Source organism: Magnolia sinica, chromosome 17, assembly GCF_029962835.1.
Source record: "Magnolia sinica isolate HGM2019 chromosome 17, MsV1, whole genome shotgun sequence".
In the NCBI taxonomy this organism is placed as follows: Eukaryota; Viridiplantae; Streptophyta; class Magnoliopsida; order Magnoliales; family Magnoliaceae; genus Magnolia; species Magnolia sinica.
In genome coordinates, this window is record NC_080589.1 from 68,311,478 (window position 1) to 68,328,248 (window position 16,771).

General features: G+C 42.1%; 1 protein-coding gene across 2 annotated transcripts; it reads left to right on the forward strand.

The window, feature by feature from the left end:
• The first annotated feature begins 2,288 nt into the window (after positions 1-2,288).
• Positions 2,289-16,455, forward strand: LOC131231274 (uncharacterized). Of its 2 annotated transcripts, XR_009164271.1 has the most exons (4): positions 2,289-2,467; positions 13,980-14,126; positions 15,981-16,022; positions 16,124-16,455. XR_009164271.1 is itself a non-coding variant. In XM_058227416.1 (3 exons), the coding sequence occupies exons 1-2, from the start codon at positions 2,354-2,356 to the stop codon at positions 14,100-14,102; spliced, it is 237 nt and encodes a 78-aa protein (XP_058083399.1). In that variant the 5' UTR covers positions 2,289-2,353; the 3' UTR covers positions 14,103-14,126; positions 16,124-16,455. The 2 variants fall into 2 exon arrangements, 1 of the variants encoding a protein (XP_058083399.1); XM_058227416.1 differs by lacking the exon at positions 15,981-16,022.
• Positions 16,456-16,771: the final 316 nt, after the last annotated feature.

Genomic DNA, 16,771 nt, shown 5'->3' on the forward strand with positions numbered 1-16,771 from the left:
GGAAATCAATTTTAAAGACAAACAAAGTGCATTGACACTCGTTCTTTTCCATGTTTAGTATCTGCGTTGACGGATTTCTGAGGGGTAAGGGAGATCTTTAACTCTGGTGAAATAGCACTCTTGGCACATGCTCAGCATGCTTGGGAAGTTCACCAACTAGGTGAATTGCCACTCATTATATGGCCACAAATGTACAATGAAAGAAATAGATGATTAGAAAAAAATCGTTTCATGTTGAATGTTTAAATGCACTTTTGCAAACTCCATCTTTCGTTAGGATGGTTGCTCGAGAGCCCATTCAGTGAAAACTAACTGTTAGAGTGCTGAAGATTTTACTGGTTTGTGTTTCTTTTACAACTGTCTTTGGATCAGATACTGCCTCTGCCTGTACTCAATTTTGATTCTGAAATTGGATGACAAGCTGCCATCAAAGATGGCCCACCCAAACCATGTTTGAAGCGTACTCATCAGTGCTATGTGAGCTCCACCACGATGTAATGTTGTTCATCCATTTTGCCAGCTCATCTTAGTACATAAACCCAAAAATGAAGTAAATCCAAATCTTAGGTGGACTACATCAAAGGAAAACAACATTATTTGAACACCTATCCTTAAAATCCACCTTGGAGTCTACCTTAATGTTTATTTGTCATCCAACCTCTTGATTAGGTCACACATACCTGGATAAAAGGACAGCTTGATCCAAAACCTTTGTGGCCCGAAGAAGCTTTTAAACTTTTGTAGTACCCGTAAGTTTTAAATGGTGGGTGTTCAACTACTATTGTTTCTTGTGGTGTGGTCCACCTTAGGTTTGGATATGCCTGATTTTTTTTTTTGGGTCCATGCCGTAAAATGAGTTGTCAAAATGGATGAACGGTGTGGATAAAACACATACATTATAGTGTAGCCCACAGCCAACCAATCACATCCCACCACGTAGGGTCGGGTGGAGCAGGCGGGACAGTTCCCAATTCACGCCCTTGATCTGCACCATGTACTGGTGGGCCTTACTTCGCAGATGCTCAGTGAATCCCCTAGATTTGGAGATCCTAACCCTCCAACGTCTGACGTTTCGGTTTTTTTTTAAAAAAAAATCTGCCGTAACGAAGGTTCGGCTTCCTTCAATCGAGAAGATTCCCAGTGCATCGAGAATCGTGTCCATGGTTTTGATTAAGGAATCATGGGCCTCAACCGCCACACTTGATTTCCTAGCCGTTCTTACACACACACACACCCACCTAGCCAAACGTGTGGCCCACACGATGAACGACCCGGATCTCGAACCCACGTGCTAAATCGGCACGAGCCGGCCTGTTGCGAGTGGATACTGGATAGGGACTGACGGTCCGGTCGGGGGTTCTATGGGGGCCACCATGATATATGTAGTTTATCCAAGCCGTATATTCATTTTGAAAGGTCATTCTAGGGCTCAAACGTAAAAAGAAAGCAGATTAAAGGCTGGAGTGACCACACCACAAGCGTTATGTTTATTTTCCATCCAACCTGTGCATAAGGTCATACAGCCTGACTGAAGGGAAAAACATAAATATCAGCTTGATCCAAAACTTCTCTCGCCCCCAAGAGATTTTCATCCGTAAGCATCCAATCCCCACTGTTTCCTGTGGTGTGGTCTACTTAAGCATTCCATCTACTTCATTTTTGGGATCATCACCTAATAGGACCGTCCGTCTCTAGCTAGGTATTGGTGGGGTATACCCAATCCCCGACGGTTGCGAGTAGACTTTCTCGCCCGGCCAGGGCTCTGTGGGGCCCGCCATGATGTAAATATCTATCCACGCCGTCCATACATATTTACAGATAATTTTATGGTATGCACTCGAAAATGAGGGGGAACCAAGGCTTAAGTGGACCACAAAGTGGGGATTAAACGCCCACCATTAAAATTTTCTTGGGAGCTGCAGAAGTTTCTAATCAAGCTAATATTTGTGTTTTCACACGTACCCTCATTAATAGTTTGAATGGTAAAAAAAAAACATCACGATGGCCCGGTTTCAACGGCGGGTGTCATTATCACTGCCGCTTCCTTTGGTGTGGTCCACTGGAGCTGTGGAGCTGCCTTATTATTAAAATCGCGCCGTAAAATGAACTGATAAATGGGATGAACGGCGTGGATAAAACCATTAAATCACGGTGGGCCCTACAGATCCCTGCGCGTACGGATTATCGTACGGGCGAGGGTAAGACGCAATCCGCTTCCCCTGCCGCTGGCCGTATCGGTGTACCCTCAAAAGAAGAAGAAGAAGAAGAAGAAAAGAAAAGGGAAAGAAGCACACGAAGAAAAGAAAAAGGAAAGAAGCGTGTGCTGACTGTTGTTATCGTCAGACCCCAAGAAATGGATCCGAAGACGGAGAAGCTGGTGAGGCGAACGACCATGGTGGCTACTGTAACCGCTGCTTATTTCCTTCTAACAGCGGACTACGGTCCCAATCCTAATGTCCTCGATCCTGTCAGTATTTACAACTCTATCCAACTTTCAAATTATTTCTGTTTTTTTATTTATTTTAAAAAATACATTTTGGATTCTGTTGTATGCATCTTTTTTTTTTTTTTGAGAATTGATATTAGACCCTCTCATTTTTATGCATGCGCCCCTTTTTGTCTGCTTTGTGTAACTGAGTGGTCCCAAAAGAAGACTATCCTGCTCCAAAGGTATATATAAATGGGATGTATGTATCAAAAGTTTGGGTAGCAATGGGAGACTGTAACTTGTATGGCTGGTTACGGTGATTCACCTAGTGCTAGTAGGTTGCAAAGGTATCAAATAAGAAGGGTCATACGTGTAGTTTGGGAGTTTGTGTTTGATTGTTAATAGGTAAGGACATGGGTTGTTCGAATAGGTTAGTTTGCAGTTGAGAGGTTAATGGAGTGTGTGTTGCTTTACAATAGGTCAGTTGTTGTTGACAGGTTAATGGAGTTTTTTTAGAACATGTCAAGCTTGTTGAAGCTTAAGATGTATGTAAACAACTCTGGTGATCATTGAAAGGAATAAGAAAATATTGTTGTCACTCATTTTGGTTTAAGGAGGTTGACTCACTCGAAGCGGTCATTCTCGTGTTTACGGGGCCTTGGATTCTAAAGGCTTTTATTTGACCTAATGGCTTTCTTGAGCCTGTTCTCGTTAAGGATTGCCAGGTCTGATGCCAATTCTTCATGTATTTTGTAGAGCCTTCCCTCAAGGTTGAACTGCATGGAGAAATTAGAGAAGTCCCAGTGCCTTAAGGTTCTCAACTAGTGAGCTCCCAGAATAGCATCACGCTCACCCAACGCTAACAAGTAAAAGTCGGTGGCTATGGGTCGGCTTCACAGTGACAACGTGATCCCATCACACCTCCCTTGACTGGCTAACTTCTCCCCATTTGCAACAATCACATTGAATTGTCCACCAGAGAGAATGGATAGTCAGGCTTTCTTGGCTATTGCCATGTCTAGGAAGTTTTGGGTGTTGCCGGTGTCAATCAGCACCACCATCTTTAGTTTTTTAAAGTTACCTTGCATTCGCATAGTCTGAGGAGTGGGAGCACTGGCAATGGCGTGTAGATATATTTCTAGTGTCACCTTTGGTTCATCCTCCATGTTGGACTCCTCCATAGCATCTTTCTCATCCTCCGCTACTACATCATCACACCCTACTCCATTAACGAATTAAGAGTTTTTGCACTTTGCACCCGTGTCTAGGTGACTATTTGTCATCACAATTGTAACATAATCCTCGGTCGTGACATTCCTTCATTTCCGCCTGGGTGAGTCGTTTCACAGATACAGTAAGCTTCTTTGCAACCGTTGGTCCAAGACCAAGGTCTGCAACGGCATGACTCCCATCGTTTCAGTTTAGTCGGTGTCTATAGTTGACCTTCTCTTCTTGACTTCGAGCTAACTTGAAGGCCGTTGATAAGGTGGCAAGTTTGAACATTTTTACATTGAGTCGAATGTCATCCTTGAGACCACTTGCTTAGGAAGCGACTAATCAGAAAGGATTCCATCAACCCTTCTGTTCGATTTGCAAGTGTCCCAAATCGTGTCTGGTACTCATCAACGATCATCGATTTGACAGAGTTTGGTGAGGGCTTCCACAAGGGCGTCATACTTGGTTGGACCAAATCGAGTCTCAAGTGCCTTTGCAAAGGCACCTCAGCTTGTCAATGCTCCTGAGTTTTCCATCCAATTATACCAAGGGAGAGCCTTACCTTCAATGTGAAAGGAAGTAATCAACCATCAGTGTTGGGGCAATGTTTGGTGGTAGGTGAAGAATTGTTGAGCCCTGTAGAGGCACTCGGAAGGATCGTTCTTGTCAAATTTGGAAAGTCTAACCGAATTGCTCTAATTTGGATTCCCATTGTGTTAGCGCGGAAGCTATCAAACCTTTGATTGATCGAGCGACCTATAGAAGGCTTTTCTCTTTCACACTGTTGATTACAGGTGATAGTCTCATAGCTAGTAGCTAGGAAACTCAATTGTCGAACCAAGTTGTCGAGGATTCTCCGATGTGACTATGGAGTTTCCTGGAGTTGATTCACAGACTCTGCCGATTGAGAAATTCTGGTACCATCGGCAATGGTAGGATAGTCCGCTCTGATACTAAAGATGTAACATACCTTTAGAATCCAGCCTTATAAACATAAGAATGACCAATTCGAGGGGGTCAACCCCCCTAAATCAATATGAGAGACAACGTTTTTCTTATTCCTTTCAATGATCATCAGAGTTGTTTATATGCATCTTAAGCTTCAATGAACTTGACCTATTCTCAACAGGCTCTATTAACCTCTCAACAACAATTGACCTATTCTAAAGCAATAGACTCTATTAACCTCTCAATAGCAAACTGACCTATTTTAAAGCAACAACCCCTATCCTTACTCACCTACTAACAAACAATCTAACTCCCAAGCTACACGTGTGACCCCACTTATTTGACACCTCAGTAACTTACTAGCACTAGGTGAGTCACTGTGACCAACCATACACGTTACAGAGACTTCTTTGGCTCTTTTAGATGCATTCTTCCTTCTTATTCTTTTTGGTTTTAGACAATTTTAGCTTAGTCAGAGATATAAAAATAATTTGTGGTTGTATTTTGTTTAATTATTTGAAATATTAAATGGTTTTTAATCTATCATTTTTTCTTTGGGGGGTTGGAATGCTTTTGGTAAGGACGACAATTGGATTGAAAGATTTTCATTGTTGGTGGGAATGGCAACAATCATGTATGACCCTAACGATCGGAATTTGAGGTGTAAGTGGATTTCTATCTGTGGCAATTTTAATTTCATGTCCCACTCCTTCAAAAAGAAGGGTAACAACATGGTGTCAACAAGTATGTGGAACTGTGTGGATTGGGTCATCGAAATGCATTCGTAGATCTGTTGGATACTTAATCGTTCCAATCCAATGATGTCCCAGTTAAGACAAGGTATTCAGCAGGGTCATTTGGATGCCTATAAAATTTTAAGTCATAAACACTTTACACCTGAAAAGAGTTTCAGGTGTAAGTTGTTCACATGCTATTCTGTTAGGCTTTTAAGTAGATTTGTTTATAGGTAAATAGATTCTGTGTTTGGCTAACTTGTAAAGTGTTTACAATGTATAAAGTAGGTATTCACACCACATAGAGCTTGGGGCAATAAATCCCACCAAAGTTGGCAAATCACTTAAAAAGGACTTTTTTTCGGCCCTAGGAGAGCATCAAAGCATGCACACACTTGATGGCTTGGATGTCCTCCACCCATCACTATGGGCCCCGAGTGCAATATGGAAGTTTTTAATGGTGGATGCCCCATCTTTCCCTCTCATGTGGTCCGTTTGATGATCAATCAAGCTGTTTTTTTGGGTCCATATGAGAGCATCAAGGGAAACACATGATGGACAAATTAGATGTTTACAATGGGCCCCACACGTCATGACTGTTTATCAACCATTGTGTTTTATCATGTATAATGCCTTTTTATCTGTAAAGACTTTACTTGTAATTTGAAACGTGGCCTTTTGCAAATTCCTATTTTTTGGATGGTTAGAAATGAAAATTATCCAAATTCCTATTTCCACAAACAAGTGTCCAATAATCAGAGCTTAGAATTGTTCAACCAATGGGATCTTGGGTTTGTGACTTGGCAACATTGGGCTGCACAATCTAGTCAGTTCTATTTATATGTCACATGTAGAATTCCTGAGTGCATGCATATCAAGCATCGTAGGCAACGTGAGTATCATGTAGCTCCTCTAAGCTTAACTGGAGGCATGCATAAAATTATCATAGAAGTGCTCACATTAAGACTCAGTGCACTTCCCCGCACAGCATATAGCAGGGGGCTAGTTTTCGCACAATCTGATGGTCCCTAGCCATTGCAAACTCTAGTAAGGATTGGTCTCTTATGCACTTTACTTCTCCGAACTTATTGGTATGTATTGCCCACTAACGATAGATCAGATCCACCAGACAAAAAACTTAACTCCGTTCTGCTGCTGAGTCATCGGACTTCCAGGTGACTGAAGCCACCGTATCATTCTCCAAGCCACTTTCTCTAAGGGCGGGCAGACCTTAGATGGAGCATTCATCACTCATGAGTCATGAATGCATTGATTACAAGCATTGAGAAGTCAAGCTGAGTGTTTTATGCTAAATTGATTTAATAATGTGGATCATTTGTTTTTTTAGATTATTTGTTTCGAAGTAAGGGGTTTTGGGTAAATTGGAGAGGAATAATGTGGGGAATTTTTTTAGTTTGGCAAAATTTTATGTTTTGGTTGATGTTTCTTTGACAGGTTATTTTAGTAGGTCCGTAGTGATTAGACAGGGGGATCTGTTCTTGCCATTTCCCGTTGTAGTTACAGTGGAAGCTTTAAGGAAGATGTTAGAGAAGGCTATGGTGGAAGGATTAATTAACGGTTTTAGTGACAGTCAGGCTGGAATGTTGGACCCCATGTGTCTTAACTGCAATTTTACTAATGACATGCTCATCTTTTGTGAGGTCAGGAGGGAGCATGTTTCAAATCTTTGATGCAATTTAAGATGTTTCAAAGTGGTTTTAGGACAGGTGGTAAACCTCTCTAAGATTGAAATGGTTGGTATCCAATTGGACAACTATGTTGTCAAGGTGCTACAAGGCATGATCCCGCCATCTACTTTTCCTGGTTTTCCACTTTGTGTGGGATTCCCATCGAATAGGTTGTGGAAAGAATGAAAGAAGGCTAGATGAATGGAAAGGAGGATATTCATCTTTGGGTGGTTGGCTGACTCTCATTATGGTGGCCATGGCTGCAAATCCTGTATACTTCATCACATTTTCATTGTCCTACAAGTGTCTTCACTTGATTGGAAAAATCCAAGGGGACTTCTTTGGAAAGGATCGAAGGAAGAGCACAAATCCATCCATTGTCTTGGAAGGAGCTGTGCAAACCTGTTTCTCAAGGAGGCGCTGGTATACAATTCTTCAAGAAATTAAATAAAGTCGTTTAGGTAAAATGATTATGGGTTTCCGATGACAAGAAGATGGCCCCACTAAGAAGAGTGATTCTGTCAATGTATGCATTTGGGGAGATGGGGAGTAGTACTCCCAGAACATCAAGATATTTGAGCTCTAGAATTCAGAGAACAACTTTGTCGTTAAAATATTGCCCTTTATGGAGTGGCTTTCAACTCAGAAACATTTTGGTGATTAGGTTTTGGGAAGATAAATGGTGTGGTGATGACCCGCTTTGGCATCCAGGTGCAACTTAAATGAAGTTGAGGAAGAGTTTCCATGTCTTATAGGAATGCTAACTCTATTATGATTGAGCATCATACAAATGATAGGAGATGTGATTGTGGGATCCTAACTGAAACTTTCGGTCAAGTCTCTTTACTTCAAAACTTTTGGGTTCAGGTGACAATGTCGTCCCTTCGGCTTGGATGGGGGAAGTAGAAGGCTCCTTCATGTGTCATTGCATTTGGGTGGATGGTCGATCATCATAAGGCTCTCAATGGTGAATCATCTTTGATGCAGGAACTTTCATTTTTTTTTCTTTTTTACACACGTGTACGCTCACACCCACACACCAGAATGGGCAGTTGAACCCATTACCTCAGTGTTGAAACGCACTGAGTCTACCATTGAGCCATGGGTAGGGACCCAAAAAAATGTTAATGGTTTGTGTTGGACGAATGCTGAAAATGTTAATCATCTCTCCATTGCCCCTTTGCTATAGTAGATGGGGTTGATTTAGTCATTTCAATGCCGCTTGGTCGATAATGGGGTACATTGATTTCCTTGTGGTAGCTTGGGGCCATAAACGGGAAGACCATATGGAGACTTTTCTTTATGGTAGTTCTTTGGGGTCATTTGGAAGGAAAGAAATAGTTGAACCTTCATGATGCAGGACATGAAATTTAAGTATGAGATGCAATAATTCAAGCTTAAATCATACCAATTCAAAAATAGTTACACAAATTCCACATCTCACATGACAATCCAAATCATTCAATTAAAAAGGAGAATCTATGCGGGTCCAGGCCTACACAGGCTAAGATTGGACCAATAAAAATTATAAACCAAACGATGTTAAAGGGAAATAGAAATCAAAAGGGGAATCCTGCGTGCAGATGGTGACCCGGGGCTCACGCACGTGCGCGGGTGAGCTGGCCGCACGTGTGATGGAAGCCCGCCTCCCTAAAGTGACACCTAGGCCTTGGTCGGCTAGGGGAGACCTCCAATCCCTCCAAGTTTGACGACGATCCGACGTAAGGTTGAGGCGTAGTGCTTCGCCAAAGTTTCAGCCCTCCTACAGGTCCAGATTTTGGAAATTGGTTGTAGGAGGGATGAATAGCTGCAAAAGCTGAGAAATTCAAAGCAATAATGATAATAGAAGATGAGAGATATGGATGGAAGAGGGTAGGAGCGGATGGGGATAGATGTGGCTTCGCACCACGGTAGTTAGCCCTTCGAAGAATGGAGGGCTTCGCACCCACTTTTGAATTCTTCCACAACTCACGAAGAGAGCAGAAAAATAAAGCAAGAATTTTTATTAAACTTGAATGAATGAAAAGAACTACAAGGGGTGCCTATTTATAGAGAAAATCCTATACTCAAAAACTCGCACCATGTGAAAACCTATTACTTGGCGGTGAAGTAAACTAAAATAAAAACCAAACGAAGAAATCCAAAGCGTTCACGATGTTCTAAATAATAACGATAAGCAAAACCTAAAATATGACATCAATCCGACGAGTGGGCCATGATCATGAGATCCCATGATGGGCTTTTCTTGACTATCGGGCCCACCCTTTTGAACCAAAACTTCGTCTTCCAGCTAGAAGGCCCTCCCTGGACGTCCTCGACGAGCCAAATCGATGGTAGGGCCCTCCTTCTGCGTACGTACGTACATTGGGGGTGGTGTGCGTGCGCGTGTGCGCATGATGTCCTCATCAATTCTCCCTGGCTGCGACGATTTCGCCACTAGCGTAATAAAACTCCTGAACCGATCCAGGATGTCAAGATCAAGTTTCTGAAGTTCTTCCTCAATGAGTCATGTGCTGTTTGAAGCTGGGCGTGACTTCCATTTAACCAGGTACTTATGAAACCTGCCATTCGACGTGGATATTATCTGATGGTCCAGAATATCCTCTATTTCCTCTCTAGGGGTGGGAAGGGTAGGTATGTGAGGTAAAGGCTGAGAAAATGGGTCAGGAAGGGTAGGCATGAGACGTAGTAGCTGGGAAGATGGGTCAAAACAGGTAGCTATGAGAGGTAGAGGCTGGAAAAATGGGTCGGGACGGGTAGGTATGAGAAGTAGAGGTTGGAAAAATGGATCAGGAGGGGTAGGTATGGGACGTAGTGGCTGGAAAGATGGGCCGGGACGGATAGGTATGAGAGGTAGAGGCTAGGAAAATGGGTCGGGAGGGGGCCATGGATTAAAGGAAAGGTCTGATGAATCAGGATGATAAGGCAAAAAGCTGGACAATGCATCAATGGCCCCTTGAAATGCAACTAGATCCTCCACATTGAATGTAGAACTAATTCCCATGGAGGGTGGAAGATTTGCCACATACACATTGAGACCGTTTCATTTTATAATTTTAACGGGTCCAGCGCTACACGCGTATAACTTACGAACGGCCCCCGGAGGATATCGCTCGAGCCTGATGCGAACCATTACAGAGTCCCTTACATTGAATTTCTTGAAACATTTATGCTTGTCTGCAGAAAATTTGTAATGTTCATTACTAGTAGTGATCTTCTGCCTGATTTTTTGATGCCATGAATGAATGTGATGCACAAAAGACTCTGCAGGCTCTGACGGCCTATGGGACAGTGACATAGGGACAACATCAATAGATTTCTCGAGTTTATAACCAGTAACGACTTCATAAGGACTGAGACCTGTGGACCTATCGATAGAACTATTAAAGGCAAATCCGGTTGTAGGTATTACGGTGTCCCATGTTCTGGTGTGCTCTATATCCCTCCTAGGGGGAGACTCATCCGGTAGATCATCAGGAAAGACATCATAAAACTCATCCACTACCGGAATGGCCTCAGTAGGTAACTCTATACTAGCCTCTGGTGCACTCTCTCTAGTCATGAGGCCACACATGTTGTACCCCTCAAAATAATGGTCTTGATTTCCCTCATGGGGTGGGGGTACAGGTGCACGCCCATGACTGATTCCTTGGCCACCTTCATTCATTGGTCTATCCTCCTGGCCACCTACTTGAGATTGGCCATCTTCTCTAATGGTAGGGTTTGTCCTAAGGGAGGCCTCTATTTGGTCAAAGCGTTGATCTATGTCTTGTTCCAAGCGCTTACCCCAAGACTCGATCTGTTGTGACAGCTTGTTTAGTGACTCTAGCAGTTGTTCCATGTTTAGTATAAGGTGTTAGCCAAAACCATGACCCGTATGTGTGGGCGTACAACTTACAACTCCACCTAAGGACTTTCTACAAGACTATATGGGACTAAATGATCTTATGAGACTCTATATGAGGGAAACTACGCAGTGCTACTAAAATCCAGCAATATAGTTGTCAAAATAAAGGAATAACAGAAAGTTACAGTAATGTAAATTGCTAACTTCTTGCTAACAGAAATTTCAGCAACTAATATGAGGGACTATGGACTCCTAAAAGTTACATATGATGAACTGAATGCATGATGGACTCAAACAAACTAACCCTAAACATGTAATGAATTCCCTTATAAGAACCCTAAGCTTTGATACTAAATTTGATGCAGGACATGAAATTTAAGTATGAGATGCAATAATTCAGACTTAGATCATACCAATTCAGAAACAGTTACACAAATTCCACATCCCACATGACAATCCAAATCATTCAATTAAAAAGGGGAATCTATGCGAGTTCAAGCCGACACAGGCTAGGACTGGACCAATAAAAATTATAAACCAAACGATGTTAAAGGGAAATAGAAATCAACCACACATGCATAAAAATCAGTCCCTAATCCAAGGGATTCCCCAATTTCAATTCAAGGAACCCTAGGGTGAAAAAAAAAGGGGGCAAATAAATTAGGGCTAATGCAAACAAAGGCTAAGGTTTAGGAAATATAAATGAAAAGAGAAAAACCAGAGGAAAACCTGACTTGGAGAAAGCTCCTGCATGCAAATGGTGACCCGGGGCTAACGCACGTGTGCGGGTGGGCTGGCCGCACGTGTGATGGAATCCCGCCTCCCCAAAGTGACATGTAGGCCTTGGTCGGCCAAGGGAGACCTCCAATCCCTCCAAGTTTGACGACGATCCGACGTAAGGTCGAGGCGTAGTGCTCCGCCAAAGTTTCAGCTCTCCTACATGTCCAGATTTTGGAAACTGGCTATAGAGGGGATGAATAGCTGCAAAAGCTAAAAAATTCAAAGCAATAATGATGATAGAAGATGAGAGATATGGATGGAAGAGGGTAGGGGCGGATGGGGATAGATGTGGCTTCATACCACGGTAGTTAGCCCTTCGAAGAAGGGAGGGCTTTGCACCCACTTTTGAATTCTTTCATAACTCACGAAAAGAACAAAAAAATAAAGCAAGAATTTTTATTAAACTTGAATGAATGAAAAGAACTACAAGGGGTGCCTATTTATAGGGAAAATCTTATACCTCAAAACTCGCACCATGTGAAAATCTATTACTTGGCGGTAAAGTAAATTAAAATAAAAACCAAACAAAGAAATCCAAAGCGTTTACGATGTTCTAAATAATAACAATAAGCAAAACCTAAAATATGACATCAATCCGACGAGTGGGTCATGATCATGAGATCCCATGATGGGCGACTATCGGACCCACCCTTTTGAACCAAAACTTCGTCTTATAGTTAGAAGGCCCTCCCTGGACGTCATCGTCGAGCCAGACTGATGGTGGGGCCCTCCTTTTGCGTACGTATATGCGTAGGGGGGTGGTGTGCGTGCACGTGTGTGCATGATGTCCCCATCGCTTCAATAGGAGAAGTTAGCCTTCAGAGTCATGGAAATAGCTTATTAACTCTTGGGCATTGGTAATGGAGGTCAATGTTGAATAGAGGGCTTTCTCTTGATTGGGCGGGTCTTCCTGTATTGCTTTAAGTCTGTAATTGCCATGGAAGACCCTGTATTGCTTTAAATCTGTAATTGCCATGGGCCTTCCACTCAAATAATTATGTTTTCTAGGGCTGTCAATGGGCCATTCTCTGGCCAGCAAAATGGAAATATTGAACCCGACCTCAGCAACTCAAAATCTGGGCCAAAGCCAACCCTTGGCCTGGCCCGATGACAGCCCTAATTTTTTTTCAGTGATAAAAAGGAGCATGCTCGATAGTATTGGTACAACCATTATGTGGGGCCCACATATGCATGAATAAAATCCAACTTAAAGATCCCAAATGAAGATACAACTCTACATTCTGCTGATGTGTAATACATATAACTGAAAATTTGATTAAAAACAAATCTTGGTTTTCAAACTATTGACAAGTTCTGATTTTACTGAAGCAACACCATGTATTTAAAAACTTCCTTGACCCCAAACTTTCAGAACAACTAACAGCGTTTTCAAATATGTGCCAGTTTATATTAGCAAAAAACTGAAAAGTTATTTTTCCCATATTTTCTCATACCTTAATAGAGTGGAGTGGCAGAACATTAGTCGTGCAGCTGACCAAAATTTGTTGGGATAAGGCTTAGATGATGATGATTATTGAAGTCCATGTCCAGAACTTTAAGATACATGGGTATGGACATCCACTTGCAAAGCCGCATGGCCCGCATCCACTCATTCAAACGGCATCTTAGTTGTCTTGGTTTTCTAAATGTTCGCTTTCTAGATGTTGGTTTTGTGGATTTGTTTACTGTCGTTTCATTTCTTGAGTTACCAAGCGCACCCCCCCCCCCCCTCCCCCCCTCTCGATTTTGGTAGTTTCTCATTAAGCTTTTATATGGAAAAAAAAAAAAAAATTGTTCTTGAATTTCTTTTTGTAATAATTTTGTTTTTTTTTTTTATAATAATTAAAAAATAAAAAATAAAACTCTTGTAAGTTCTGAGTTGACACGATATAACTCGAGAGTATGATTCTGAATTCTACTCTCCACCCTTTCCAGTGCGCACATGAGATGCTGGCATTCATCAGGTGGCCCTGCAATGCATGTGAAGTGGCCCAAAAATTAGGCTGGCCACTTGCACAGGAAGGAATTGACCAATGATCCACATACTCAATATGGGTGGCCCACTACTCACCTGATGACAGGATAAACCCAATTTTTGGGCCACAGGGTGTACACGTGGGGTCCACTGATGTATGGATAATAGCTCAAAAATTCATTGGTGCATGTAGGGAGAATAGGCTTCAACATCATACTTGTTCTAGTAGCAACAGTGGGGCTCTTCTCATTTACCGAAGGAAAACCATCAAGATTCTGTGTCAAAACTGTATCTGCAAGATCATGATTCCTTCACATTTTCATTAGTTCCTTAGCAGTCCTAATGAAATTCAGTTGTGTGACAGATCAAGAGGGCAATACAATCAGCCAAGCTTTCCGTGAAGGGATTCTTCCTTAACTCAGAAAAAGAGATTCAAGAAAACAGAGACGGAAAAGCGGAATCTAGTAATGCAAAAGATAAGTCATAGAGCACGAGTTTTCTCAGGAAGAAGGTATGGTATATACCATAGGGTAAGGATGTATTATACAATGCATTGGCAGAGAGATCAAGGGAGTAGGCCCCATTTCTTCAGTGATTTAAAATGTTGATTTTATGGGCCACGCTATGCATGGTCCATCCACCAAAATTGTCCCTAATGGAAAAATCTCAAACCTTTAATTAGGTAGCCAATGGAGAAATGGTTGAGAAAGAAAATACATCGATGGTTCCCATTCAAGCCAAATATCCTATAGCTGAGATCTTTGAATCTGGAGATTTCTTGGTGCATATACCATCTACCCAAACATTGTATAATGCCTTCTAGAGTGAAGTGCTCATGGAACTTGCTTGTCTTGGAAAATTTATCACATGGAGGGTTGTGTTTGCTTCCTTTCTTTTGATCCGTCCAGGCAAATGCTCTTTATTTGGAATATTTTTTCGGATATTCAAGTTACAAGCACGAGCTCATCGAGTCCTGCTGCGTCCTCATGATAAGCTTTTTTCTTTTTCTATTTTTTTTTCTATGTATGATTAGTTAAATGAAGTGGAACTTGTACAATAGTGACGTTTGGATGGTGAGCTTTGTCAAGCCCAAACGCAGGTCTACATAAGACCATTTGTGGGACATTGTAGCTGCAGCTGCATGTAATCTGTTGCACCTACCATGTCACCTGAAAATGGGGTTGATTCACTCATCAGGTGGGCCACACGTGTATGTTGAACCTTAGTTGCACGAACCTGCTCCTGCTTCCTAGTGGTTTATACTTAGCCAACATTTTGAAAATGATCCTCCTGGGGTTCTCGCTTGAGTATTTCACCATCTTTTAGAACTGTCTGTGGTTTCCTGTACATGCGTTGCCCCACCTGATGGGTTGATCGGCCTGATCTTTTGGATCCAAAAATGTACACGGTAGTGTAGGCTTCTTGTATGGTTTCCTTCACAAGATTCAAACTCTCATATGCGTGAATCAACAAGTAGAAATAGAAAGCACAGATTTACAAGAATCAAGAGAGAAGAAAAGCCAGAGAAACACACTACTGATGCAGAAGGAAGATCTTCCATTAGCCCATAAGAGGCAGTATGGTTCATCCTAGCACTCCACTCATGGAGGATGATAGCCTCCTTTCCTCAAAACCTTAGAAAAGAAGATCCAAGTGTCCCTCCTTAATCACAAAGCAATGCGTACCAAAACCAGCCATCCCTCTACTAATACCATTACTCTTCTCATCAAGTGGGCCCCACTTAAAATCTACCATTGGATGTGTATCAGATACTACCAGACAACCTTTTGCCTAGAGCTGTACATGAGCTGAACCAAGTCGAGCTTAGCATAGCTTGGTTCGGTTCGGCCAGCAGCCTATCCCAGCTCGAGTTCGGCTCGGCTCGGTTCAGTCAGCAGCTCAAGCCAAGTTCAAGCTCGAGCTTTCAAGCCGAGTTCGAGTTCGAGCTTTCAAATCAGGCATTTTCTTTCTAGTTTTTACACAGGCAACCCTTATATATTTATAACTCGAGTTGAATTGAACCGAGTCAAACTCAGGCCAGCTCGAGCTCAAAAAATCAGCTCAGCTCAGCCCGAACCCAGCTTCGAGTCGAGCTTATCCGAGCTGAACCGAGCAAGTCAAAACCGAGCTACCTCAGTTCGTATTCAGCTCTACTTTTGCCAACGAGAACCAAGACGACACTTTCCAGAAAATTTCTTTTGACAGAAAGAAACTCATTAATTGAAACCAACATATGTAATAAACTATTAGATAACGCTTGATTGTAATCAACCTACCTATGTAACAGTCTATTACGTTGTGCCTGCGGGACTGGGTGGGCCACATGCTAATGGTGGTCATTTTTTTAACCATCCATTCTTTTCAGATGACCAGACCTGCCTGATTGTTTTGGGCCGAGCCATACATGGTGAGGCCCTCCTTTGGTCATCAACTAGCTTGTAAATTGCAAGATATTAATCTTGAATTCATGGTGATTCAATACTAACTAATCAGGATCTGTTATCTTAGGACCAATGGAAAGGATCAAACTGGAGGACGATTATGATCATCAACGACGACTGCAGGAGCATCTTGCTAGAAATCAAACGTTGAAGCACAAGCTACATCATCAAGGCAATGCTACAACGGATATATTTGGCTTCTACAACCGTTTTGGACTTTATGGAATGGCTGAATTCCACTCCCTCTTTTTTGAATTTTGTCGCATATATTGACTCTTTTGTGTTTGCTTTTGCCAAGCGAGTGTTTGAATGAGAAAATCCTAACCGTTGATATTGAAAAACCCTTTAGAAATTGGTTAATGTGAAAAGCAATAAAAATGTTGAAAGGTTAATAGTCAATGTACATCTGTTGGAGTGAATTGGATGATCAGGCCAGGGTTTCCCTCTCTTCCTCTCGCTGTCCTTTCCCTCATATTCAAAGCCTTTCCAACTCGGCCTGGCCCAGTCACTCTATGCTATTGGAGCTGAAAAAGTCCCAAGTCCCACGCGCCAGCAAGCAACAACTAGCTAAAAAGCCGTTGTGTGCTAAGGCACGTCACGTTTTCCAGCTGCTTGTTGCTTCAAAGGGTGAAAATCTCATCATAATTTGGCAACTTAATAACTAGCAAACAGACACCTTTTGTTATCTGAAGGCAAAGACTCTTTCTTGCTTGGA

Bases quoted from the DNA above. Each gene is read 5' to 3' on its own strand.
- LOC131231274 (XM_058227416.1), top strand. From the start codon at position 2,354: ATGGATCCGAAGACGGAGAAGCTGGTGAGGCGAACGACCATGGTGGCT. The intron at 2,468-13,979 runs GTCAGTATTTAC...GTTGTGTGACAG, and splicing joins ATCCTAATGTCCTCGATCCT to ATCAAGAGGGCAATACAATC.